The sequence below is a fragment of the Haliaeetus albicilla genome, chromosome 7, assembly GCF_947461875.1.
Source record: "Haliaeetus albicilla chromosome 7, bHalAlb1.1, whole genome shotgun sequence".
Classification (NCBI taxonomy): Eukaryota; Metazoa; Chordata; class Aves; order Accipitriformes; family Accipitridae; genus Haliaeetus; species Haliaeetus albicilla.
The window spans coordinates 39,728,047-39,752,791 of record NC_091489.1 but is presented as its reverse complement, the minus strand read 5'-3'; the positions used below and the strand labels follow the sequence as shown (position 1 = coordinate 39,752,791).

At 55.2% G+C, this 24,745-nt stretch overlaps 1 protein-coding gene across 3 annotated transcripts in view; it reads left to right on the top strand.

The window, feature by feature from the left end:
• The window catches only part of DSCAML1 (DS cell adhesion molecule like 1), a 112,455-nt gene that overhangs the window by 58,262 nt on the left and 29,448 nt on the right, over positions 1-24,745 (top strand). For all 3 annotated transcript variants that reach the window (XM_069787921.1, XM_069787922.1, XM_069787925.1), the window contains exons 4-5: positions 22,215-22,361; positions 23,710-23,988. In XM_069787921.1, the coding sequence (XP_069644022.1) occupies positions 22,215-22,361; positions 23,710-23,988 (426 nt within the window). The remainder of the gene's footprint in view (positions 1-22,214; positions 22,362-23,709; positions 23,989-24,745) is intronic.

Here is a 24,745-nt window from a genome sequence, read left to right as displayed (position 1 = left end):
GGGTGGGAGTTTGAGTAATCTCTAGGGCTGTAACATTCCAGAAGCATTGTGTTCCCTTAATAAAAACATTTTTTATTTGGAAACATAAATGTTATTTTTCCAAAGGCATCATCCTGAATGGGGCTATTCTTTCTTGTCCTTTAGCTTAAGATATTACAGCTCTTGGGAGAAGTTCTCCTGGTTTAGCAGCCATAACCTTACATTTATTGCATGTGGGGCCACAGGAGCCCCCTCAGATAATTTTGTTTAGGACTGTGAAATTTGCCTTCAAAACTGAAATTGAATCCATTCTCTGCTTTCAGCAGCGTGATGGGTTTCTGCATGTCTCTCTTTCCCAAGGATGTTTGCAGTTATTGATGCTGAGTGTGGCTATTTATCACAGACAATACAGAACAAAGAAGAATTTATTAATAAGTCTCCTGTTCCCATATGCCTTTCTGAGGAACCTGAAGCATACTATTTTCTCCTTGCCCCATTTATATCTACATGGTTTTGCTCCTGTCCAGTCAGATTAAATGCTTGCTGAGGAAAAGGGGTTGCTCTGCAGTGTACGGACAGGTTAGATTTGGTGCATTGGGAAGGCTGTGTGGGTTATTGGCTAGCAAAAAATAGGGGAAATAATGCGGAGTCCCATGAGACCGACACCAAGATGTGACTGAGAGGCACCAGCCAGCATGCTGTCTTGGTGGCCCCAGGCAGTGCCAGGGCTCTTGGGGATTGCTGTGCTTGGCTTTTGGCATGGGTCGGTTTGCATCAAATGAGGAGGCTATCCATAGGCAGGAGTTCTGCTCTGTGTCCTGCTGGGTGGCAGGAGCAATCTGGGTGGCAGGCAGCATGTGCGGAATGCCTTTGGCCCTTCTCTTGCCTCACTTACAATAAGATCCTGCAAGCAGCCATGGTGGGAGCCTGGGAACTGTGTCTGCCCATGCCTCACCCTCCTCTTGGCCTTCCTGGGAGGTGGGCTCAGCGGCAGTGCAGGCAGAGAGGGAGAGGACGTTCTGTGGGAGCTCCTGCCTGGAAAATTAGTCAGAGTCACTGACGTGGGGACACTGTGATTCCTGCTGCTCTTGAGAAAGGGAAGGTGCCTAGGGAAGTTCTAGTGGGTTTTTTCCCCTCCTTGTGCCTACTTATGCACTAATTAAAGGTCAGTCACCATTTGCATTCAGCGCATTTCTCTCCTTTCCTGGGCGGTTGCATCAGCAGAGGGTTGTTTTCCATTTGACCGAGCTGTGGCTGCAGTGGTCGCCCCGGGGTGAGAGGACCCATTCCCAATCTAGCAGAGGCCATCATGTCTCAGTCCGTATCATTGCCAGCATCTGCAGGAGAGAGGAAGAGAGCCCCTTTTCTGCTGCTCCTGCTCCCCAGCCCCACAAGACGAGTGTTAGGCATTTATAGGTTTTTCTCCATGGATACATATGCGGGCATGTTGGTAAAAATATACACGCACAGAAAGTATATTTATCTGTAGTGCAGTGAAACCAGTGCAGGCTGAGAGCTGATTCCCTCGGGTGAAACACCATCCTTCCCTCCGAGCGCTTTCAAAGGAGAACTGTGCTGATAATTAGCGCAAATATTTTGAATACGGAACTCATCATGGGCCTTTGTCGCGGTGACAGGCAGTGACCTGAGATGCATTTCTCCTTTCTTAACGTACTCGGAATATGTAATTAAGAGGTGACTAAAAGATTCTTTATCATTCTTTGTTTTCTAATGCGGCAGGCTGTTATGAAATGCTGCCCCCTCCTTCCATGCCTCTCGGTTCCCCATGACAAATGCGGGGATTGATATTTGCTCTGCTCTTCAAATCACTCTGAGATGGTTCCTCTGCTTCCGAGGCAGGGTACCTGCCTTCCGTTTGGCCCTGGTTTTTGAAAGTCAGAACTGCTGAGGAAAAGGCAGGCGGTTGTGTGAGAGGGGCTGCAGGTGCAGGGGGCTGCTGCTGGACAGGCGCAGCAGTACCATCACCCCAAACGCCTGGCAGCTTGGGTCGCTGGGCGCAGCCTTGGTGCAGCAGTGCTGCTGGAACCAAAGGGTGGGGGGAAGGAAACTGAAGGTGATTTGTGGAAATAAGCCTGAAATGCAGGGCAGAGAAGGCAGGACAGTCACAGCAGAGGGGCGTAAATACCTACAGCAATCTCTCGCTAGCTCCCGACACCCCAAGCCGTATGGTATTAGGGATCTGGGCTGGCCCAACATTAGCATATGCAGTCAGGCTCTGATACGCTGCGGTAAATGCAGCGTGACAGCACCTGAGCGAGTCTACGTGCAGAACAGATGTCTTCTAGCTGGGGCTGGGGCTGTAGCACATCGTCATTTCATCAATTATATATCGCTTCCCTTGCCATAAGCAGGCGCTAAGAAGCGGGACTGTTAAAGGATACATGAAAAGATGTGAGAACAAAAGAGAAACTTGCAAGGGGAGAGCTTAATATTCGGGCTTGCTGCTTGTCAGGGAGATGGCGGAGGGTTGGCAGTCCCTTTGGTTGCTCCTTGGCCAGCCACACTGCGCTCTTCACCGCTGTGCTCTCCGACTTAGCGTCCCCGTGCACCTTTCTGTGACGGGACCCTTGGGCTGCACACTGCAGCGACGGGAAGGGGCACGGGCTCCTCCTTGCCCTCCTGCTCCTCACTGGGGAACTGGAGCCCGCAGGGCCGGACCCTGCTCTGTGATCCCGGGATCGCTACAGGAGCCCCACAGCCTCCCGGCACTGCCAAACCCCCTCAGGTTTTACTTGCCTGTTTACTTATTTGTTTGTTTAACAGTTCCAGCTAGCTGCCTTTACCTGGCAATCCCACTTCATTAAAGGGAATGCAGGGCTTTTATTATGACTGTAGAGTGTCGTCTAGTGTTTTCACCGAACATATAATTTGCCATGTATGAAAACCATTTCCAGAATTAATTTACCTACTGCAAACAGTTTGTATTAATGAAAATGCATTTTTCATGTGGGTTTGCTGGAAAAGCTGGCTGGAGCTCAAGAGCTCACTTTATCCATCCGGCATGAGTAGGAGATGGAATTTGTTTAAAAATTAAATAAATAACACACCCACCCCCCATTTTTAATACAATATGGCCCAGCAATAATCTCCGAGGCAGACTGCAAAGGCTGCAGAAAGCTCCATCTGTGGCATTTTAATATGCAGCATTGTCTCCCTTTTTAATATCCCGCCTTTCCCGGCTCGTGTTTGTGTTAGTGAGACGCTAGATGCTGTCATCTTCCCGGGTCACATTTTGATGCCTGAAATGAACAGAAGTGGAGATGGATGCAGCCGTGGAGCCCTTCCCATATTAACACGCATATTTTAGAATAATTGATGCCGAATTCATTTTGCAGCCTCGTTTCTCCTCAGCCTTCCCCCGCCCCCTCTTTCATATATGCCTGGAAAAAATCCCGTTATCTGTCCAGATGGCAGCTGGGTGCTCTCAGCTGAGCTGGGCCCTACTCTGTGTTTCGGAGGCTCCTCCTGGCCAGGGAGGGAACAGGGGGCTGGAGGTGGGATGCCGACTGGTGCAGTAGCTAGCGTTGGGCAGTGTCTGCACCTCCCGGCGTGGTGCTGGAGGGCAGGAAGAGTCTCTAGCTTAGACAGCACCCTGCCGATGCTCGCCTGGCCTTGGGCTGTCCTCCTCTGGCCTGCGCTGCTAAAGCCAAGCTTTGCAGGTGGCCAGGTCCAACTTCTAGGGGGAGGTGGCATCAGCAGAGCTGTGTAACTTTCGGCAGAAATGCGTTACTCAAAATGCTGCCTGCAAACTTTACAATACTGTGGGGAGGGGCAGAATGAGGCTTCTGCAGATACTTTAAAATAAGAAGGTTGGAAAAATATTGCAAGGTGAGGCTGCTTTGAAATTTTGTTCCCGTTTTGGGATTGTCTTCAATTATTGCATGCTACCAAAAGACCCAAACCAACCTCTTTTGTGTAAATGACTCAGAATTAATACAGGGTGGTTGATTTTTATTTTTTTTTTAAGAGAATCAAGGAAAGAACTTGAAAAAGCACAGATGTGTTCAAGTACGAGGTGGTTTGCACTGACTGCAGAGTTCTTGGCCTTTGTAAGGAGGTTTTGACTAGCTGGGTTTCAAACCTTAGTGGAGGTCTCTGTGCCGAGCCAGCTGGATGGGGCCCACCCTACCATTTTGCTTACACCCCCCACTTGCGGGCTTTGTCGCTGTTTTTGTCCCTGGGGTGCGACGCCAAGCACCCCTGCCCCTCACCTGCAGAGCACCAGTGCAGGCAGCTGAGCCTACAAATAATCCCTTGGAGATCAGCAACCATTTCGTGTGCTTGAAGTTAAGCCTGCACTTAAGTGCAAGTAGGACGTGGGCTGGTGAGCTCGGCACCGTGGCGGACCTCTGTGTTCCACTCTCTGTGCTGTGTGTGGGTGATGGTGGGGGCCGGGGACCCGGGACAGGGGGATGCCTCTGGGCAGGGGCACTTGGGGTGCCACTGGTAGAAGTACTGGGCAGGTTGCCAGAGGCAGCAGAGCCCTTTCTGGATGCATGCCGGTGCCCTGCGCCGTCCAATGTGCAGCTTTTGAGAAATCTAATGGCACTCTCCCCTGTAGCTTGCATTTGGAGATTGCAGCTCCCTAATTGAGGACCATTACTGAGCACATGTATCACCTGCCACTCTGCACTTGTATTATTACAGCCTAACCTCACGCGTTATGTTTATCTCATTCCAGGACTACTGTCAGCAATGCCACTCTAGGCATAAACTTAATTATATCTCCTCAGGTAGCAGCAGGGAAGTGATTTATTGCTGCCTTTTGTTTCCATCCTCCCCTCCCCTCCCCTCTCTGTGATTACACTCCGGAAGACCTGCACTCCCGTTTGCTGATACAGAGACGCTAACACTTGTCTGCAACTTTGCTGAAGTTGCAGAGCCCGTGTCTGAAAGTCGGTGTTGGTCAGAGACCTGTGATCCGGCCCCAGGGCTCTCGGTGGCCCTGGGGCTCTTGGTGGCCCTGGAGCTGAGTCTTGGTGGCCCCAAGGCTCTCGGTGACCCTGTCGTTACACCCAGCTCCTCCCCACAGACCAACAAGATGACACAGTGTGTCACTGTGCTTGAGTGCACAAGGCAGGGGCTTTCAGTTCTGATGGTCCGTGGTGCTTTTTCACACCATTTTAGTGGATGGTTTTATTTTAAAATAATTAGTGTGCAAAGGCAATAATCCCCTGGCTGAAGCACCTCCTCAGGAACAGACGTGCTGGCTCTTCAGTGCCTCTTCAACCAAAAATCCTGAGATTTCCTGTCCGCCCTCTCGTGCCAGCTGGTTTTCCCTTGTTCCTTCTTTCCCCCTTTGGGCGTGTGCTGACAGCAGCATCCCCCAAGGAGGCTCCTCGCTGCTCTCCGGCGGCATGCCCTGCCCTGCTGCCAGGGTCCATTCCTAAGGAAAGGGAAGAAGTTTGGGAAATGGTTTCTCTTCCCACGCCATCCACTAAGGCCTCTGCTCTCCCAGCACAGGCCCAAGCACCGAGCAGCTGGCAGGGAGCGAGTGCCGGCAGCCAGCGTCAGGGCAGGGCTTGGCACCGAAGGAGGTGGGTTACAGCAGCGGCAGCTCGCCCAGCCATGCTGCTCTTGTTCATGCTTCAGAGCAAGTACAGCAGAAAAAGAAGCACAAAGGGAGCAGAGGAAAGCAGGGCATTCGCCCAGCGTGCCTTGCTCAAGAGCAGGGCTTTGGCGCAGATCCATTGCCTCGTGCCACCTGTCCTCATTCTGTGGGGATCAAGATGAAGGTGGTAAAGGGCAGGCACGTAAATCATATCTGAAAGTGAGTCGAGTTGCCTTTTACCAGGGGATCCGTTGGAGGAGTTTCAACGTTTGGTGTCCTGTACAGGGCTTTCCTCTGCTGCAGCTGTCATGCATGGCACACGCTCTGCCAAAAGAAGCTGCAAGAGGGTAGTTTAGTGCTTTCTTGTCTCTCATCTGATTGCCCTGAACCCTGGCTGCAAACTTCCCTGCAAGAAGCATCTCTGGGACTAAGGGACGGAGACTGCCTCTCGCCCCGCGGGTAGCTGTGTCACAGCGGGGCTTCAACTGGCTGGCAGGGGTGGGCGCGCGTGCTGAAAACGCTGCCGGATGGCGGGCACTAGTTATGTACAGGCTGCTCTTTTGTGTGTGCCGTGGGTTTTTATACGTGCAACAGCACAGCCGTGCAGGACACGTCGTCTCCGAGTTTCAGTATGCAGAGCAGAGTGCTGCAATAATGCATTCAGTGTATTTCTCTGTGTGGTTTTCAACAAATTGCTGATTATTTTTCCCCTCATTATTCATCTGACAGAGGAGCAGGTTGAGTAATTACTGAATGTGCGTGAACTTTGCAGTGGTTTTAAGAATAAAACATTTGCGAATTGGCTGGGTATTGGCCCTGCTGCTTTAGCTTGCACACTGGCTAACGTGTGTCGCTAGCCCATCCCATGCTGCCCTCCCCGCCTTCCCTGGGAGAGCTCAGCTTTTTGCAGCGAAAGCATGCTCATCCTGCCCGACTGCGGCACAACTCTGCTATGCTCGTCGTGCAAGCTGAGCTCACGTTGCCTTCTGTGTCACTTGTGGATGAGGAGCCGCCTTGCGTGGCTGCGTATGGATGCTGTGCTTGCCCCTCCTTGCTCCCAAAATCGCCCCGCTGCCCTTCGCCCACCCTTGCAGCGCAGCATCAGAGGCACTTGTACAAGGCAGCAACTGCTGAGAATGGTGGCCAGCAAGGCTTGAATAGCGGCTGAAAGGGATGAATAACGTGTATGCCGTCAGTTTGGAAAGGCTTCTTGGAGGTGAGATCTGGCTGCAGTGCTGCAGGGTTAGAGGGACCTGGGCAGGGGACGGACCGGGGCTGGGGGAGAAGTGCGAGCGTTCCCAGTCCGCGGAGGGATGGAGATCTGGGTCCCTGCCCTAGACAGAAGGGCTGTGTTCAGTGGGGGTCCTCTATTCAGAGTCTGTCACCAAGCCCTTTAGACGGGACTGCCCTTTGGAGCTGGATGTGTGAGGCTGGATGCTGCGTGCCATCCAGGGAAGCACTCTCCCGGTGCTACAGGCTGTCCCTTTGCATGCCTATGTCCGCGGCTCCCTTCTGTGCCTGCCCTCCTGGGGTGACCCAGCCATGGTGACTTCCCAGCATGGCCAGCCGTGGCTGCTGAAGCCGGCACTGAGGCCTCAAGCTGTCCTGGCACAGTGAATACTCTAAAGGCACCACTGAACCGTGCAGAGCAGGAGGGAGCCTTGGGCAGAAGGCCAGTGGCTGAGGACGTGTCCCCCAGGCTGGTGACGACAGTGTCCACACTGTGCTCATGTCTCTTGCCCTGAGCAATGCTCCGACTCGGCAGACATGGGGGTGGGCACCTCTCAAGAGCCTGGGAGAGAAGAGATTCATCCCGAATGTCACTGCAGGGAGGCAAGTTGGAGGCAAGAGTGGGACAGAATGAGCTCAGGTCTTGGATGAAATTCCATGTGTGTGTGTGCGCACGCGTGCTGCAGCTGAGCGACGTGCAGTAAGTCACACCTGAGTCACTAGTGAACTATCGGGTCCCAGCTCCCAGGAGCTGAGTGCCCTAAACCGAGTGGAGCCCAGCGTGGGTGCGGGGGGTCGTCGTGTGTCTCCGTGCCGTTGTGGTGACAAACAGCCGTTCCTCTGCCGGAGGGAGCATGCTTTCTGAAAATAACGGGTGACCCAGTGGCGATGCCTGGGGGCACTAGGCCCTTGCATGCTGCTCCCCGTTTCCCCGAGGCTAAAGCCTAGTGGCTGCTAAGAGCTGTGTCGGGGGCCAGGGCATTCCCCAGCCTGCTCCGGCCCCTGGACACTTGGAAGACAGGTGGAAGCACGTCGTAACAAAATCTGGTCACATTTAAGGACTTTGAGCCACATGGAGTCCACTTGCTCTCCTGGTAAGCTGCCCCAGCCTCTCCTTAGGTGTTGCTAGGAAATTGCATCTTATTTGAAGGGTGAATTTGCCAAAGTTGAGCTCCCAGGCCGGGGATACTGTTGTGCCGCTGTCAGGAGGACACAGGATCTCTCTTCTCCGTGTCTGCACTGACCAAGGCACCACTTGCAGGTGGACGCAGGGATTGTCCTGCATCCCACAATATCTGACTAATTCTTCCAGCCCTGAATCATTTTGGTGATCCTGTTTTGAACTATCTGGGGTATTTCCCCACTGTCTTTGAAGCATAAACTGTTACTCACCGAATCCCCTGGTGCTCGCACGGCAAGCCTCCCTGACACTGGGAGGGGATCGCTTTGACAGAAAGTGCCCATGCCGGCACCAGGTTGTCAGATTTGCAGCCGCAGAAGACTGCGGACACAGATCCTGTCGCTGGGGTTGAGAGGGATTGATTAGATCTGTCCATGGACAGCGGATCTATAAGCGGTTACTAAAAAGACTAGGCAGGGATGTCCCCACTCGTGTCCCTGATGTGACAGGGGATGCTGGGCAAGCGAGAGGGAAGCGCACTGCAGAAATATCTGTGCTCGTGTGCCCTCCTGGAGCAGTGTCTGCTCTTGCTGCTGCCGGGGCAGAGCACTGGGCAGATGGAGCATCGCTCGGACCCACTATGGCATTTCTTAGATTCTCAGATAATTTGGTACAGCAATCACATTGGGTCTGCATATGGCTGCGGGGCTGCTTCCCTCCTCCTCACTGACACTTTCCTTGCTGTAGCATTGCCTTGGCACCCTGGCTTGAGGGAGTTGTCTGCTGGGGCGACCCCTCTCCATCGTTGGTTTTCTGGGTGAGGTCCTCAATCCTGGAGGTACTGCTTTCCTTCCGAGGGCCCACTGGCATCCTCATGAGCCCCCCGAATCAAATGCCTCATGGTGGAGCATGACAGTGTTGGCAAGCTGCCAGGATTGGATCACGGCAGTGCTGTCCTGCCCTGGTCATTACTTGCTGTAGGTCTCTACTACCTGGCAAAATTTATTAGCAAGGATTTTAAGAGGGCCAACGTAAGATAAAGAGCCAACAGCAGTGGGCCGAGACTTGGTGAGCACATTGCCATTTCCAGCCAGACTAGGCTGAGTCCTGGAGAGCGGCGGCAGGAGGAAGACGACCAAAGTTGGCGGCTGTGCAGCAAGCGTGGTCCCAGAGCCCGGGCACCCCAGCTCCTCCTGCCCCGGCTGTCGGATCCCCTCCATCCTGCTCTGCCAAAAAGCAGCATGGTCCTGCCATGCACCTGGCTCCTGGGCTCCCTCTTCAGCATCCCGGTCACCAGCCCCATGCAACGTTGTGGCAGAACAGCCGGTGGCCCACCTCTCTTCTCGAAGAGGGTCCCTGCTCGCAGGGAGAGGAAACACGCAGCCCTCCAGCGTGACAGTGCTCATAGCCCCGCTGAAGGAGGCAGGGCGGCGCTTGGGTACGTTTATGAAAGCCACTACCTTCGGAGAACAGCTAAATATGCTGACAATAATCATGATAAGGTGGCCCCAGTAGCACACACTCATCCTCATTTGCTGTGGAGAACTCTTCAGCGGGATTACAGCTCGGATGCAGCTCGCTCGGGCGGTATTGCAAGTTTGCAGAGCCGACACCTCTGCTCCTGCTCTGAGCGCTGCTGAGCGAGCACTCCAAGTCAGCCTGCTCTGCTCGGCATAGCAGTAATTTATGGTCCAGGTACCAAATCCGTGCATAAAATCTGCTAGATAAGCAGGTACCGGAATTCTTCCAGCCTCCCCTGGCAATGTGCTGGTCCGCTGACATGCAGACCCCTCTCCTGGGGTCTGCGGCAGGACCGGGGCTGGGCGCAGGCACCGGGAGGCCTGCTGCACATTTTGCGTGCTGCTGTCTCCTCTGACCCGCTGTGCTTTGGGTGCTGCTGGTCCTTGTGGGGTGCAGGTGTTAATGCTGAGGCTCCCCCGGTGACTAGACAGGCCTGGCTCTGTCAGAACTGCTGGGTTGTTAAACAAAGCCACCGTGGCTGGTTTTCGTGGTTGGACCTCTAACTAGGTCAGTGTACATTTGCCTTGTCTTAATAATTATTGATAAGATGCGGCGGATCGTGTGCCATGCGGGAAGGGGGCTGCCGCTCCTCCCAGCCGCGCTGCTGTCGCTGCAGCCCCCACATGTGGCAAAGATGCTCTTCAGTGAATTTGTGCCGCACCTCTGGTGGGGGGAACGACGCTAACATGACACGCGGGTTGGTTCCCCCTGAGAAAGCATGCAGCTCCCCAGTCACTCTCTGAACCTTTCCAGCACTGGAATGCGGGTGAATGGAGAAGGGCTGGTGGCTTTTGTGGCTGCGGAGACCTTTCTCCCTTCTCTCCTCCTCCCAAAGAGATGGTGTAGTTCACCCACATTGCAGTCCCCAGGCTTGCTGTTAGCAGTGAGCGGTGGTCCTCAGGGAGCAGTCGGGAGGCGAGGGCAGGTGACACCCAGCAGCCGCCTCCTCTCCCAGCACCGGCCCCCGCAAGCACTCCTGGCTGCGGTACAGGCAGGGAAGGCCAGGAGAGGTGGTTTTCCTCTGGAGTCACCCGCTTCGGAGGGGTTGACGAGAGGGAGGGAGGAGCAGGAGCGTGCCACGGGCCAGGGAGGGTTGCTGCATGCTGCCTCGAGCTGCCGACAGCCCCCAAAACCGGGCAGCAATGGGGCTGTGCCCATGGGAGGGACTCGTGTGCGAGAATCTCTCTGCCCCAGGGCAGGCTTTTGCAGACCCAGCACACAGGCCATGTGGTTTTGGGGGTGCCTTCGTTGGCATGGGTTCCTCTCTGTGCCTTCCGAATAAAAACGTGCAGGCCAGCTTTCTGAGCAAGGTGGAAAGAATAAACCCCACTGCCCTCTGCAAGCCATTCAGACTTCAGAGCTGAAGAGGAGGTTACGTCCTGGGGATTTTTTTTTTCTGTTGCTTTTCCAGCACTAATGAGCGGGGAGGAAGTTCTGCGCTTTGTTCAAGTCGCCTTCACTGATTTTTTTTCCCCTGGTGAGTAGTAGGGAGGGGAGAAGGGGATGTACCGCCCATGTCTGCAGGGACACGTGGGACCCTGGCAGCGAACGGCAGCGTGGGATCATTCCGCTTTACTCCTGAGTTTTAGGCAACGGGAGTTCCTTTTGCGAGGCTTTTGGTTTTTCTCGTCAGATCAAAACAAGGCCTTGGCTTTAGTGGGATTCACTTAAGCCTGGTGCAGGGCAGTGATTTGCAGCACTCTCGCAGTCTTCCACATTGCAGAGGGAGCTTTCTGGCCTTGTGCCGTCCCCCTGCAGGCTCTAGCAAGATTCCGCTCCGTTTTGTGGAGAGCCAGAGCATCCCCAGCATCAACAGTTTGGCCTTTGCAAATAGGTCTGTTTACGCTGCTCTTGAACGGCCAAATGTGTTTCTGGCTGTAGAAATACAGTCTGTAAGGGGATCCCAGCCACGTGCTTGGGCTCTGCTCTCCCTTCCCTCTAACTCAAGGGGTCTTTAAGGACCAGCTGTCAGACTCAGAGCATCCTCTATGTGAAAATGGGTGCGAAGGCTGAGTGCTTGCCAGATGCCCTCATTCAGGTGGCGGGCAGCCACTGTCTCATAAAACTTCACCCAGCTCTTCCCCTCCTCCTTCCCCGAGGACAGTGGCGGTGGGGCTGAGACGTGGCCAGGCCGGGCTCAGCACCCTTGGCACAGACCAGCTGGAGGAGGCACTGGTGGCAGCGCGCTCACCCTTACTGATGTGTTCTCTTAGGGACTTGGTGCCTGAGAGTGATGGGTGCTGCCGCCTGCCCTCGCCCATCCCAGCACCGGCTGCCCCGCCGCCAATGGCTCAGCACGACTTTATCATAATGCAGCATGAATTTCATTAGCTCATTTGTCTCTGGCGCTCTGAGCCTGGAGGTAATTTAATCCCGGAGTGGTTTACAAGGAGAAGCGTGGTTTAGTCTGCGAAGCTTAATAACCCCCTCTGGCTGCTGTTGGTAAAGCCGAGCTTTGGGCTAGGCTGGGGTAAGGCCGTTGGCTGCGCTCAGCAGTAAGGGCGGATGTGTGACTCCACGCCCTTCTGGTCTCGTTAGACAGATTTCGTAGCGTGAAATAATGACTGGAGCTGCTGCGCAAGGTTTGCATGGACTGCTGCGGCTGGAGCGAGGAAGTCGGGTCGGTCAGGAGGAGATGGTTCCCTTGCACGTGCATCTGATTTTCCCTCCATCTAATCAAGGGAAGGTTTACTGAGCAAGCTGCAAAAAATCATTACATATGCTGCTAGTGGCCTGGTTAATTAAGATCTACGGTTCTCTGGGTAGGAAAAGACGACCTATATTTACTGTATGTAGGAAGACATCTGTCAGCTAGAAGCACTAGATATCCCAGTGCAGGTTTGTCCTGCTTTCTGCAGGCTCTGAATTGCAACTGTTTTTAAGCTCTGATGCAGACCAAGTTAATTTTAAGATGACTGTTACTATTCTAAACATAAGGAAGGGCATATTTAGCCTCTCAGTACTCAAGAAGGCAAAACCCCCTGCATGTTTCTAGTAATTTTTCCCTAACAGTTTGCACAAAACAACAACAACAAATCCTATTTGGTTTCTGCAAAAGAATATGTTCGAGGGTGATCGTAAAATAGATTATTTTTAAATCTGCAGATGGTTTCCACATATTCCTCCTCAGCTCACTGCAGCTTTCCACCTCAGTAAACTGGTTTGTAATTTAGCCGAGGGCTGTGGAGCAAGCGTTCTGTCGTCTTGTTTTTCTTGTTCGCCTCCTTTACCCCCCACCTCCCCCGGCTTTCTGTCCCCTTTCTCTTTTATTTCCCCTTGCTTTTCCCATGCCGATGGGCGGTCGGTGTTGGAATGGGTGCGAAGGCCTGGCTTGTGATGGCCGGCTTTGTGGTCGGCGGTCCCACCATCCCGTGGCCGAGGTCCCCACAGAGCTGGGGGCTCAGGCTGGGGCTTGGGGCCTGACAGATGATGCGGTGGAGCTGTGCCTCCCGCTCCTCCCAAAGAGGAAAGGAAACTCCGCCACACTGGGCGTGGAGGTGCCTGCTCCCATCGGCATGGTCCCCTCTATCTGACAGGGTTATCAGGGGGCTCGCCTGGCTGCTCGTGCTGCGGAGAAAGGCAGTCGAGGGTTTCTTATCGCTCAGATGAGAGGTGCGCAGCCCTGGAGAAGATAATTAGAGAAAGGATGCGCTTTCAGACCTGCGATCGCGATTCTCCCCCCCCCCCCCGAAGAAAACACCGCTTTTTTTATTTCTTTGTTCTTTCACGGTTCGGCATTATAATTATTGAGATTTCACTGCAGGGCAAAACGATCATTTGACAACGTAAGTGGGGAGAACAATTCTCGTGTTATCCAGCAGCCTTATTCTTATTATAATTACGGCGAAACTCCTGCAGACTGAAGTGGGGGCAAAGAATTTCCTCCTATGTGGGTATTTGTCTTTTTGAGATTGCTCAAGATTTGATTGCAGACGTGAGGATTTTTTTCCCTCCTGTATTTTTAATAACCTGAGGTTGATGATGGATAGCAAAGGACTGAAGTACCTGTTGTTTTCCCCTTTGTTTTCATTAGGCATTTTCAATTTCTGTCATTCTTGGCGTTCGTGATGGATTTTTATGAGCAAATGTCTTGGTTAGAGCTATTCAGAATTGTTGGTACAGTAACATCTGCAGTGGCGACCAAACCCCATTTAAAAATCAGGGGAAAATTGATGAAAAACTGCAAATCGGCCCCTCTCAAAATGGGGGGCAGCGATTGCTTGTTCTGTGCCGCCAGTTTCTGCTGGGCAGCCGTTGCCAAGGCAGGTGGGCTGGAGGCGGCCGTGTGGCTGGGCAGGCGGTGGGAGCCCGGGCTGTGTTTGCAGCCGGGCAGAGCAGTGTGTATTCACCGTGACCTTGGCTGGGGTGGGCTGGGGCTGGGCACCTTGTAGGGCCGTTCTGGGGGAGGGCGTAGTTACAAGAAGGTCACGGCTGAGATAACACCAGGGTGCTGCGATATTTTCTTCCTTTGGGTGGGCACGTGTGCCCATGGCGTTGCCGGTACCATTGGAGAAGACTCTTCAGGTGCACGTCCTTTCTTGCAAACCCTCCTTCCTGGGGGAGCGGGTCCACCACGTGCCCTGTGCCGTACTTCATCCCGCGCCGCCAGCCTGGCTCTCGGCATCCCTCGTGCCAGCCCTCTCCCTGCCTGGCTGCACCGGGGCTGGGTGCAACACGTCTCAGTGCTGCAGCGAGGGTGGTGAAGGAGTCTGTTGTCCCCCGTTGCCCTGGGGCTGATGGAAATGAGCTGACAGAACAGAAGCAGCATTAGCCTAATTATGGCCATACAGCTACCTCGGTGGTGGATTTTCCTTTCTTAGCGACTTCCTGTTTTCCTCTTTGAGATGCAAATTTTTGCACAGTCCTCGATCCAGATTCTCTTCTCATTAGCATGAAATCTGACTAGTTCCGCAGTTTTTTAAATAGCGAATTAAAAAAAAAAATCAAACGCTGCGCACAAAGTCGCAGTGAAGGCCCTGTGACTCTCGGGTGCAGAAGGTGGAGGGGCTGTGGGGAACGTGCTGTCGTTTCTCAGGAATTGCTAAGCCGCGGCGGCACCAGCACTCCGCCGTGCCAGGCTGCTCTGCTTCGCTCTTTCACGGCTGAGCGGGAGACAGGCAGCACTTGGCGAGTGCCAGGCGGGCAGAGCCGCGGCACAGAGGTGCCGGTGGGCAGGGAGTGGTGGGCAGAGACCCTGCCCAGCTCCCCGAGCCCACGCCGAAGCCCCTGCTGCTGCCGCCGAAGCGATGACAGACACACACTCAACCTGTGGACTCTGAAGCCTTTCTTTTTGCTTCCTACTGGAAAACGAGGCTCGTCATCATAGGAGGTTAAAAAAAAATTATGCTCAAAAAATCATTTCTTGAAATGAGTGTTATCTCGATGGATTTTATTTTTTTTTTTTACGCCTGCCGTAATCTCTGCCCGCTGCAGCTCAGCGCTGGGAGAGGACTGGTAATACATCTGAAGCAGACGGCACTGTTTTGTGGTAAATGTCACTCTAGTAATACTTAGCTCTCCCCCCTGGAAATAGAAATACAGTTCTGGCTAAAGCAATGTGCGCAATACGGAGACGCAGCGTCGCGGGCTGGGCTGGGGTAGCCGCGGGGCTCTCCTGCCAGCCCCGGGTCCCGGTGCGCCCGGGGATGCCTTTTGCCTGGCGTCGCCCTTCCTCCCCCCTTCCCCAGCCTCCCTTCCCAGCCCCTCCCTCCCCTCCCGCTTTCTGCCACATAATGAGTTTGATAAGAAATTGTCTCGTTAACAGGATTAGCCATGGAAATCTCTAGTCCCCTCCTATTCATTTTGTAATGCTCTTCATCCTGTTCTGTAATTTTCTGCTGGTATTAGATGGCTCCGGACCACCTCGGGAGATTAAGTCCTCCACTGCCTTTGACAGTGCCAGCGCGACTGGTGCCAGGCGCCACTCTGCAGGCAAGCCTCGGCCCTGGCCCTGGGTCCAGACCGCAGAGCTGTCCCCCCCCCGGGGGAATTCCTCCTCCTCGGGTTGTTTCAGTGCAACCTTGTTGTTCTCAGAGTCAAGGACACAAACAAACGAAAGTGTCTCCAAACACTCGTCCTTCTCACGGTGTGCACCTGTGAAAAGCTCCAGTGGCTCAGAGGCAGATTAAAAGCCAAGGAGGCAAACTCCACTCTCGTTTGTGCCCATGCGAATCCAATTCTGCGGGTAGCGTAATTCTGGGTTTACTTCTAGGAAAACAACTTGCGAGACTGACCCTTTGGTAAATAATTACTCTTGATTGAATAACTCCTAGCAGCCCTGCAGGATACCTTGCTTCCAAGGGAGTTAATAGAAAGAGATCTTTCTTAACATCTGTTTTCCCAAGTTTGCCGACTTGTGAGCCCTTATCTGGGAAGCGGCGTCCAGGCAGCGGCAACTGCACGCTGTGAGTGAGCCAAGAGGGCAAGGAGAACACCTGGAGCCACCGCTCTGAGTGTGGTGGAAACAACACCTGTGTGAAATGGTATGGTAAATAGCAACGTTTTTCATTTTCTCAGGTGAAGTGAAAGTCACTTTGGTGATTTCCTTAAGCACTTACCTGGATTGCGTTCGCAGCTCTGAAAGGCAGCCCTTTGCTCACCCTCCCAAAAAGCTTCCCATGCACAAAATCGGGACTTCTCTTACACCTTCACTGCCCAGAGAGAGAGAAATGCATGTGGTAAAGCCATCGCACCGAGAGTAAAGTGGCAGAGATGCTAATTGTTACGTGGACTGTAGGATTTCAGGAGCTAATGCATACTTTAGGATGGGGAGAGCAGGGGCACCGCAGGGAGGGAGGGAGCTTTAACAAGGTGATTCCCACCCAGCAGATTCCTTGCGGAGGCAGTAATTTATTCACCGACTTTCGCTCCCTGCGATGTGAGTGTCCATGAACAGATTAACTTCCTCTGCTTCATTGGAAACTATTTGTCATGCTGCTGATGATTAATTTTTGCAGTGGGGATTGCACCCGAGCAGCTGGCAAGAGCCGCGAGGTCTGGAAAGGGTGGGTTTGGCTGCAGTGCTCCCAGTGCTCTGCTCGGCGCACGTGTGAGCCATGTGCTGGCTGCTCCCGCCCCAACTCTGGGGAGTAGGATCGCCGACGTGAATATCTGATTTTACTGACTCCGTATTTGTTTTGGTGCACGTTTTCCTAAGCCCCGCCAAGAAAATCCCTGGCTCTAGAGGCTGTTGCTGCCGGGAAACCTGGCTGCCACTGCAGCAGCTGCCGTTGGTGCTCCTCGGCTGTGGCGATGCCCCGGCCCACAGCCTCCACAGCAGCAGGGGACCCCAGCGTCCTGGGCACCCCATCTCTGCGGGGCAGAGTGGAGATGCTTGGTACTGTGTGCCCCTGGCCGCTGTCCTCTTGCAGGCTGCCTGTGCCATGGCTGAGGGCGTGGGAGCCATGCACCTTCGTGCATGCCAGCTGCAGAGCTGCGTCACGGCCGGGAGCTGAAATCGGGTAGCTGCCAGCCACAGGCCACTGTTAACTCCTCTCTCCAGTTGTTTGCGGAGGGTGTTTGTACACCGCCACACCACTGGCTCTCTCAGGGCCATAAATCCAGCGGTCAGAGCCAAATTCAATGCTCGGAAAACTCCCGCGGCATTTCCTTTTGTATTTGTTGACTTGTCAGTGGCAGGCTGGGCTTCTGCAGGTAATTCCGTCGCGCGTTGGGAGCCAGCACGCCGGAAAAGGAGCTCCTCGCTGCTGAGTGGCAGCTCTGCCGTGTGCCGGATGGGCTCTGCCAGGAGGTGAGCGAGTGGAGGAAGGGCAGGTCCTGTCCCCCAGCTCATCAGAGGGCTTGTCCCTGCCCTGCGCCCGCGCCCGGGAGCAGGGACCTGGCACTGCGGCTGCCGGGTAGCAGCGTGACAGGGACGTGACGATGACATCCTCCTTTTAAACCTTGCCGGCTTTTTGCTTCTCTCTCTCTCTTTTCTGTTTCATCTCTCCCTCTTAGAAAAGCCATTTAACTGCAATTCCATTCTTAAAACCTCTCCCTCATGCATGCCTAATGAACATCGGGCAGAGGCGCCGGAAACGGGCCCAAGCAGGATCCAATCTTGCCGAGTGTCGACGAGTCATTGGGAAGAAGCCCTGGGAGCGTGCCAGGTTTTATTACAGCGTAATTAGAAATAAAATCTCGTTGCAGGAGGAGAATGAGAGATGGGTGTTAATCCTGTAACGGGAGGAGATGGAGCCGTGCTTATAAAGGAGATTAAGGAGGGGAGGCAGAAAGCCCTTCACGACTCCCCAACTTCCACCCCTCCTCTGCTCTTTCTCCCTCTCTGGCTCCACAGCCCCCAGCAGCAGCAGGCAGGCCCGTGGCTGGCCTGCCTGCCTGGGCCTGCCCACGCTCCTGCCCACGGCCGGCCGGGAAAGGGCTTTTGCTGGTGTCGGTCGCGTTACAGATGCCCATGAAACTTCAAGATGGGAACATTTGGGCAGCTCTGCTGGCTCGGCTACGCGGGAGAGATGCGCTGCCTTTGAAAGGGTTGGGGAGCGGCGACTGCCTTACACCTCCCCTGGGATCCCGACTGCAGGCAAACACGTAAATAAATCTGTCAGATATCGTGCGGCTCTTATTAAATTTGCATTGGGCTTGAGTCGCGGTTCCTCTTTAACATCTCTGGGATGGCTGGCTGGCTCTTTAATCTCGGCGCCCAACCCGGGCCCCTTCTGCTTTCGGCATTTGCCGTGGCACGGAGCTGGGCTCAGCCTGCTGACATGAAAGGCAGCTCTGGCGTGCGGCCACTGCCTGCCAGCCCGCTCCTCTGCCCCGCATCCTCTGCCCCAGCTGGGCGCTGCGTCCCGGTGCTGGGGCCCTCTTGGAGAGGGGGGGGTGTGCAATCCATCCAGCAGCTGGCACAGAGACGGGGGCGAGTGGTGCCGTGCCATGCCACGGGGGTAGGCAGGAGGTTCCCCTCTGCCTGGGTTTGCTGGCCTGCCCCAGGGAAGCCCCTCGTCCCCGGGCGAGCCCCGTGCCGGGCCGGTGGCATCCTGGAACGGCAGCCGCAGCAGAAAAGCACCGTTACAGCAGCAGCGGAAAATCACAGGCTTTGTTCTTTGGGGCTTCCCCCTCCATGCCTTCCTCCTGGGGAGGCATTTGTCACTTTAAATGTGGCCAGAAATAGCACCAAACAGCTACTGGATTTGTCCGGGATGCCTTGGGATGCATACGCTCAAAGTATGGCTAATTCATAAATGCTGGCACCTATTGATTCTCTAGCAGTACCAAGGGAAAGTTATCTCATTAGTCTTACGAACTATAAAATGTGCTCTCTCCTGAAGCCCTGACCCCATTGTTTTTATAAATCTGTATTGGATAGAGCAGTAGCTGGTAACCTGTATCGACTGTAATTTTTCTCTTGAAATTGGAAGGCCCTTGGGACTGATGCTGGACTTTCAGGGCCACCACAGGCAGCTGGATGCTGGAGAGGATTTCAGTAACAGTGAGTACTGTGTGTGTGTGCGTGCACATAGGCAGCGAGAGACCCTCTCAACATTAGCTGTGCAGGAGATCCCCCCTCTTGCCCTTGTGCTTTTCCCTGGGTGAGGGGCAAGCTCCTGGGGGCTGGCAGGGCTCTTGGCTGCCCTGCTCCACTCTTGCAGGGCTGGGCAAGAGGCATGTGAGGGATTTGGCGAGGCGTTTCCAAAGGCAGCAGCTCAAGTCTAGCTGGAAGAGTTATTAGAGGCACATCGCTCCGATCTGGCCATGGATGTACTTAATCCTCTGCTTCCTGTAAAGCTTTTCCACCTCCTGGCAGGCACAAAGATCTGATTTTATTCGGCGACCTTCGACGTTAATCTCGCTAGCAAACTCAGCAATAAGTCACTTCGGTGAGGTCTCTGTTGGAGCCGTTTACATCAATTATTGCCCTGCATCTCTCCCTTGAGCTAGTGCAATGCTCCTCAACAGAGTTATTTGCCCCCTTTTTGGGGGGGGAAGGAAGCTGTGCTGTCAGGTTGCATAGACCTTCTGTTTCATGTAATGGCATCTTTAAAGCCATGGCTTGCAAAGGAACAAACACCTTCCACTGCTGCACGGTAGAGAGGTGTGGATACTAAAACATGCAGGTTTTCTGTCCATGCCTTTCTCTGGGCCTGATGCTCTGGCTCGAGCCCCATCCAGGAGCCTTGATTTCAGGCGCGCGGGCTGTAGAAGCTGGGGAGCTCCGGCAGGCTGGGGGTGGCTGAGGGCACTAGGTCCAGGCAGGGCTTAGTTTGCACTCCTGGTCAGCAATGCTCTCGCCCTGTGTCACTCTCCGTGTCACCTCCTGCTGTCCGGGCAGAAGCCCGAGGCTCTGCTCCCCTTTGCCTCGCCATACGCGGGAGTTTGGCTCTCATGGGCCCTGCTGCTCCTGCCCCAGGTCCCAGGGTGGGGGGCACCCAGCACTGCAGCTTTCTGCTCCTCTGCTGGCTCCTTGCATGTTACTCCAGCTCCCGCAAAGCTTTGTTTCCAGAGGAGGAGCACAGCGTGTCCGCAGCCAGGGCTGCAGTTAACCGTGCACGGACGTGCGAGTGCGTGCGTGGGGAGGGGGAGGCCAGTTGGGGCTGCTGAGCACTTTGCAAAATACAGACCCTGTTACCATGGAAACCGGCTCCCCCCGTCTCAAAGTCCAGCGCAGCCAATATTCTTCGCTTACTGGTTTGATGGGAGATGAAAAATTAACGTTTGATTTGCATGTTATTTCAGCTGCACTTGTGGGACCACTCCCCCCTTCCCTTTTACGGAGCTTTGCACAAATCCCTTGGTGGCTCCAATCGGCAGCACGGAGCACGAGACTCGCGCCACTGCACATCTGGTCCCAGTTGCACACTGGTGCAGCGCACGTGCTGCCGTGCTGGCGTTGCCGTGCTGCAGCGCAGAGGCAAGACTGCACCTGAGGTTGTGGCTGGGGACCCCTCCAAGCAGGGATGGAGATGCGGGTCCCGCGGTGCCGCAGCAGCATGGAGCTGCGCAGGAGGCTTGCTGGAGGTATGGGGATGGCCACTGTGGCACCCCGTGGGGCTGCCGGACGGCGTTCCCACTGCTTCCAGGGAGAATCTGCACAGGGCTGCCAGCCCGGCAGTTGCCTGTGCCTCTGTTAACTGCAGCTAGGCTCACTTTTTAGTAAGGTCGCTATTTCTTTGCCGTCTGTGTAGAGTCCCTAATACTCTCATATCAAGCAATTGAGTCAAACACGCACGTCTAGCTAAGCTGCAGCTGGAACGGGAAAGCGCCAGCAGAGCTTGGGGTTGCCATTGCCTTGGCTCATGCTGGGGATGTGGTCCAGTCCCCTGAGCGAAGAGCCCTGTTTCCTGCCAGTCTGTCGCCTCAAGCGCTTGCAGGGCAAGGCTTCTGCGGTCCTGCCCTGGGAGCATGGAGCTGGGCTGTTCTGGGAGCATGTGCCTCTAGTTCCGTATTCTGCTCATGGTTCTCCTGCGCTTACGGGCTCGACCACGGCACTTTCCTCCACCTAAATTGAGAATATCCAGGTGCTTCCAAGAGGTGCTGGAAGAACAAATATTTGATTAGCCTCATCGACTGGCTCCTGGTTTTTTACCAGGCTCAGCGCAGGACTTGAAGGAGCCACTTGCAGCCGTTGCTGATTTAAAGACTAGGTTTAAAGGTTTCAGCTCTGAACATTCAGCTTGACTAATTACCTTCTGCTTCTCTGCATTTGCTGTGTTCGGTAGGGGGTGGCTTGGTTGGCAACATGGTGCAGCTGAGCAGATGGACCACTGCGTCCCAGCTGAGGCTTGGTGGTGCCTGGTGCTGGAATAAACCCCAAAGGCCCCACAGAAACTGGGGTCAAAGGCTCGCCATCACTGTTAGCACTGGCAGTGGGGCAGGGGAAAGGGGTTTCCGGGCGCACAGGGGAGCTTCTCTCCAGTGCCTCCGCTTACCCTGCTCTCTGTGTAGCCACTAAATTGTGCTACAGTGCGGGTCTTTCTATTCACGTTAATTACTGTTATTATTCAGGACAAATTATAGGGGTCAGGCTGCCTTCATGAGCAAGTCGAAAACTTCTTTCCCCATGTGCACTGGTGTGTGCCAGGCTCCAAAGCTTGCTGGCCGGAGGCGGCTGCTCCAGCAGCGCTGCCCAGGGCTGTGCTGCCCTGCCATCCTCCTCCCAGGGCTTGAATATCAGCTCAAGCCCTTATTTGTTTTCACATGCTTCGAAGTAAGTGAAGCTAATTATTAACTCAGCGGGACGGCTTCACTTTAAATTGCCGCGTTGCTATGCGGCACAGGACGACATGGCGGTGCGGTGGAGCATCGTGCCGGCGGAGCATTGTGCTGCGCACCCTCCTTGCCCTCTGCAGCGACTCCACAGCCAGAGCTCATCGCACCGGGCTGCGGGCAGGTTCCCCCTAAATGCCGGGGAGCGCGGGCTCATGTAAGGACACCCCGAGCCTGTCTTTGTGCCTGGGCGGGTGTGTTTGCCACAGGATGAGTGCTGGAGGGAGGCAGGCTGCGCCCACAAGCATGGGGGCTGCTGTTGCACACTCACGTGCTGCTGTTGCACACACGAGGCTGCTAAGGCAAGCGCTGCTGCTCACCCGTTTTGGCCTGACTTTGCCAGCCTGCCTCAAACTTCAGCCCCTGAAGGATAAGCCAGAGACTGCACCCCAGTGCAACTGGGGCGTGGGGAGGCGGAGGGACCTGCTTTGCCTGCCTGGCTCCTGCCCGAGGTGCCGGTGCCTGCCCAGAGCGCAGGGGCTCTGCCTGATCCAGGTGCCAAGAGCCTGGGAGATGACGTGCTGGGTTGGGGCTGGCTCGCTCACCCTTCTCCTCTCTTTGTGTCTCCAGAAAATAGGTTTTTTATTACTTCTTACGGAGGTTTGTACATATCAGACGTGCAGAAGGAAGATGCCTTGTCCACCTACAGGTGTATCACGAAGCACAAGTACAGCGGGGAGACACGGCAGAGCAACGGAGCCAGGCTCTCGGTCTCAGGTGAGCACGCGGCTGCCAGCGATGCTGGCGAGGGGGAGCCCTGCCCCGCAGACCCAGCGTGGCTCCTGCACCCATGAGGGTGTCCAGCCCTGCATGCACGCCCGCTCCCCTGCCTGCCTGCCGCGGTGCCTGTCTTCCTGGGGTGCAGGGGGGAGTGATGGCGTCGCTACCTCCCGCCCCCGCGAAAGGACATCCCAGTCGGGGCGTAGGAGAGCCTGTCGGGGCTGCACGGGGGGTTCGAGCCGCCTCACGTATGCCCTCTGAGCAGGCAGCCCCCTGGTGCTGTCTGCGGCAGGCGGCAGCACTGCGCGTCACCCCGAGCGAGAGGCGATGGGGTGCAACGCGATGCGATGTGACAGCCCGCGATGTGAGCAGCCTGACGCGATGTGACGAACATGCAAGCGATACTGCAGCGGAGGCAGTGCAGTCCGTAGTGCTGGGTGACTCGGGGCGCTCCCGGCTCCGCTGGCTGCCCAAACTACTCTGCTCGGGAGGGAGTTCGTCTGACTCGCAGCCACGTCGCCACTCCCGCTGCTCGGCTGCAGCGTGCCCACTTTCTGCCATACGCTTTTTCCGTCCTCAGGCATGCAGGCTCTGGCTCTCCCGTGCTAGCTCCTCAAATTAACCCCACAGAGGGCAGGGAAGGTGTCCGAGACAGCTGGGCTGGGGCTTGCCTGACCTTGCCCTAGCCTCTTAGAGACCTGAGGGTCTCATGTCCCACCTGTGGCCGTCCTGCCGCACGGCCCCCGAGGAGCGCAGGGCAGCCGCCGGGTAGATTATCCCCTCTCCATGCAGGTTCTATCTGGCCTGGTCCCTTCCTGGTCACTGTCATTATTTACACGTCACGGCGTTTTACTTCTGCTTGGGAATAATGAAAGAGGTTTCTTTCCCCTGGAATTTAATTTCACGCCTGAGACTTAGTGATTAATTTTCTCCCTTCCTGCTGCCTGATGGGCCCCTTTGCTTGTATATTTTGAAATGTGCCACAGTATTTGTGTATTTTGCACCAGTTAGATGTCACCTTGAGTAATTCCTCTGGTGCGGAGTTTATTCGTCCCATCGGCTAGTAAGACGTGTTCCCCCCCCCGCCTCCCCGCAAGCCTGCTGCCCCGGTCACCGAGGGCTGTGCCTGTCATCTCGGATGGGACGGGCCACCCCCACCTGCCCTGCAGAGGATGTGGCTGGCCTGCCGTGCTCCTGCCTGGCAGAGCTGCCAGCTCACGGGGACAGGGAGAGCTGCTCTCTCCCGGCCGATGCTGAGGGGGCACGGTGGTCCCTGGTGTCCCTGTGGGGGGAAGCCTCGCCTCCTCCTCCTTGCCCCATCAGCCTGTTTCCCCTCCAAACCCAGACCCGGCGGAGTCCATCCCCACGATGCTAGACAGCTTCCAGTCCAGGGAGGTGAAGGCGGGCCGGCTGGTGGAGCTGCCCTGCATCGCCTCAGGCTACCCCAACCCAGCCATCCGGTGGATCAAGGACGGGCGCCCGCTCCCCGCCGACAGCCGTTGGACCAAGCGCATCACAGGCCTGACCATCAGCGACCTGCGCGTGGAGGACAGCGGGACCTACATCTGCGAAGTGACCAACACCTTCGGGTCTGCAGAGGTCACGGGGACCCTCACAGTCATAGGTGAGAGCCAGGAGGGAGGAGTGGGGCACAGTGGCGGGGAGGTTTCCGTCCTGCTGCTGCCTTAAACGTAAAGCCTTTATAAATATAAAGCCTTAAAGGTTTTGTACAGCCATATAAATTAAAAGGCTTGTATTTCAGCGTGGTGCATCGCACGCTGGAAGCCACCGTCTTGCGACGCAGCATGTCCAATGTGGTGCTCAGAGTGCTTGCAGGAGGTTTATCATGCTGCAGCAGCGCATCTACAGACGTCCCCTGATTTACTGCTTCAATTGGGGCAGGGAGAGGGGCCTCTGGAAAATTCAGAGCAGTACTGGGGGATGTAAATTGCTGGATGGCGACGTCACTTTTTTGTTAGGTGCCTCTGTGCTTTGTTTTGTTAATTTACATAAAACAAGCTCCAGCCAAACAGTAAATACCATCTGGGCAGGCCTAGTATTTATCGCATGCTTTGTTCCTGGGGGTTCCTCCTGTCACGGGATCCCGGCAGTACCAGAGCCACCGGGGCCAGTATGCACCATGCCTGCCTTACCTGGAGCAGCACTGCAGTGAGCACACCACTGACCGGGCACGAGCAGCCTGCTGGGAGCCGCCCTGGCACATCCCCAGCTCAGCACTGTCCCCGTCACGCTGACCACGTCTTCTTCCAGCTGTCCTGCCGCCTCCCCGACAGTGCCCGCTCTGCCGGCACCCTGCCGGTGGCCCGGGGCTGACGCTAAAAGCAGGTGCTGTCAGCAGCGAGGACAGTGTGGGGGCCACC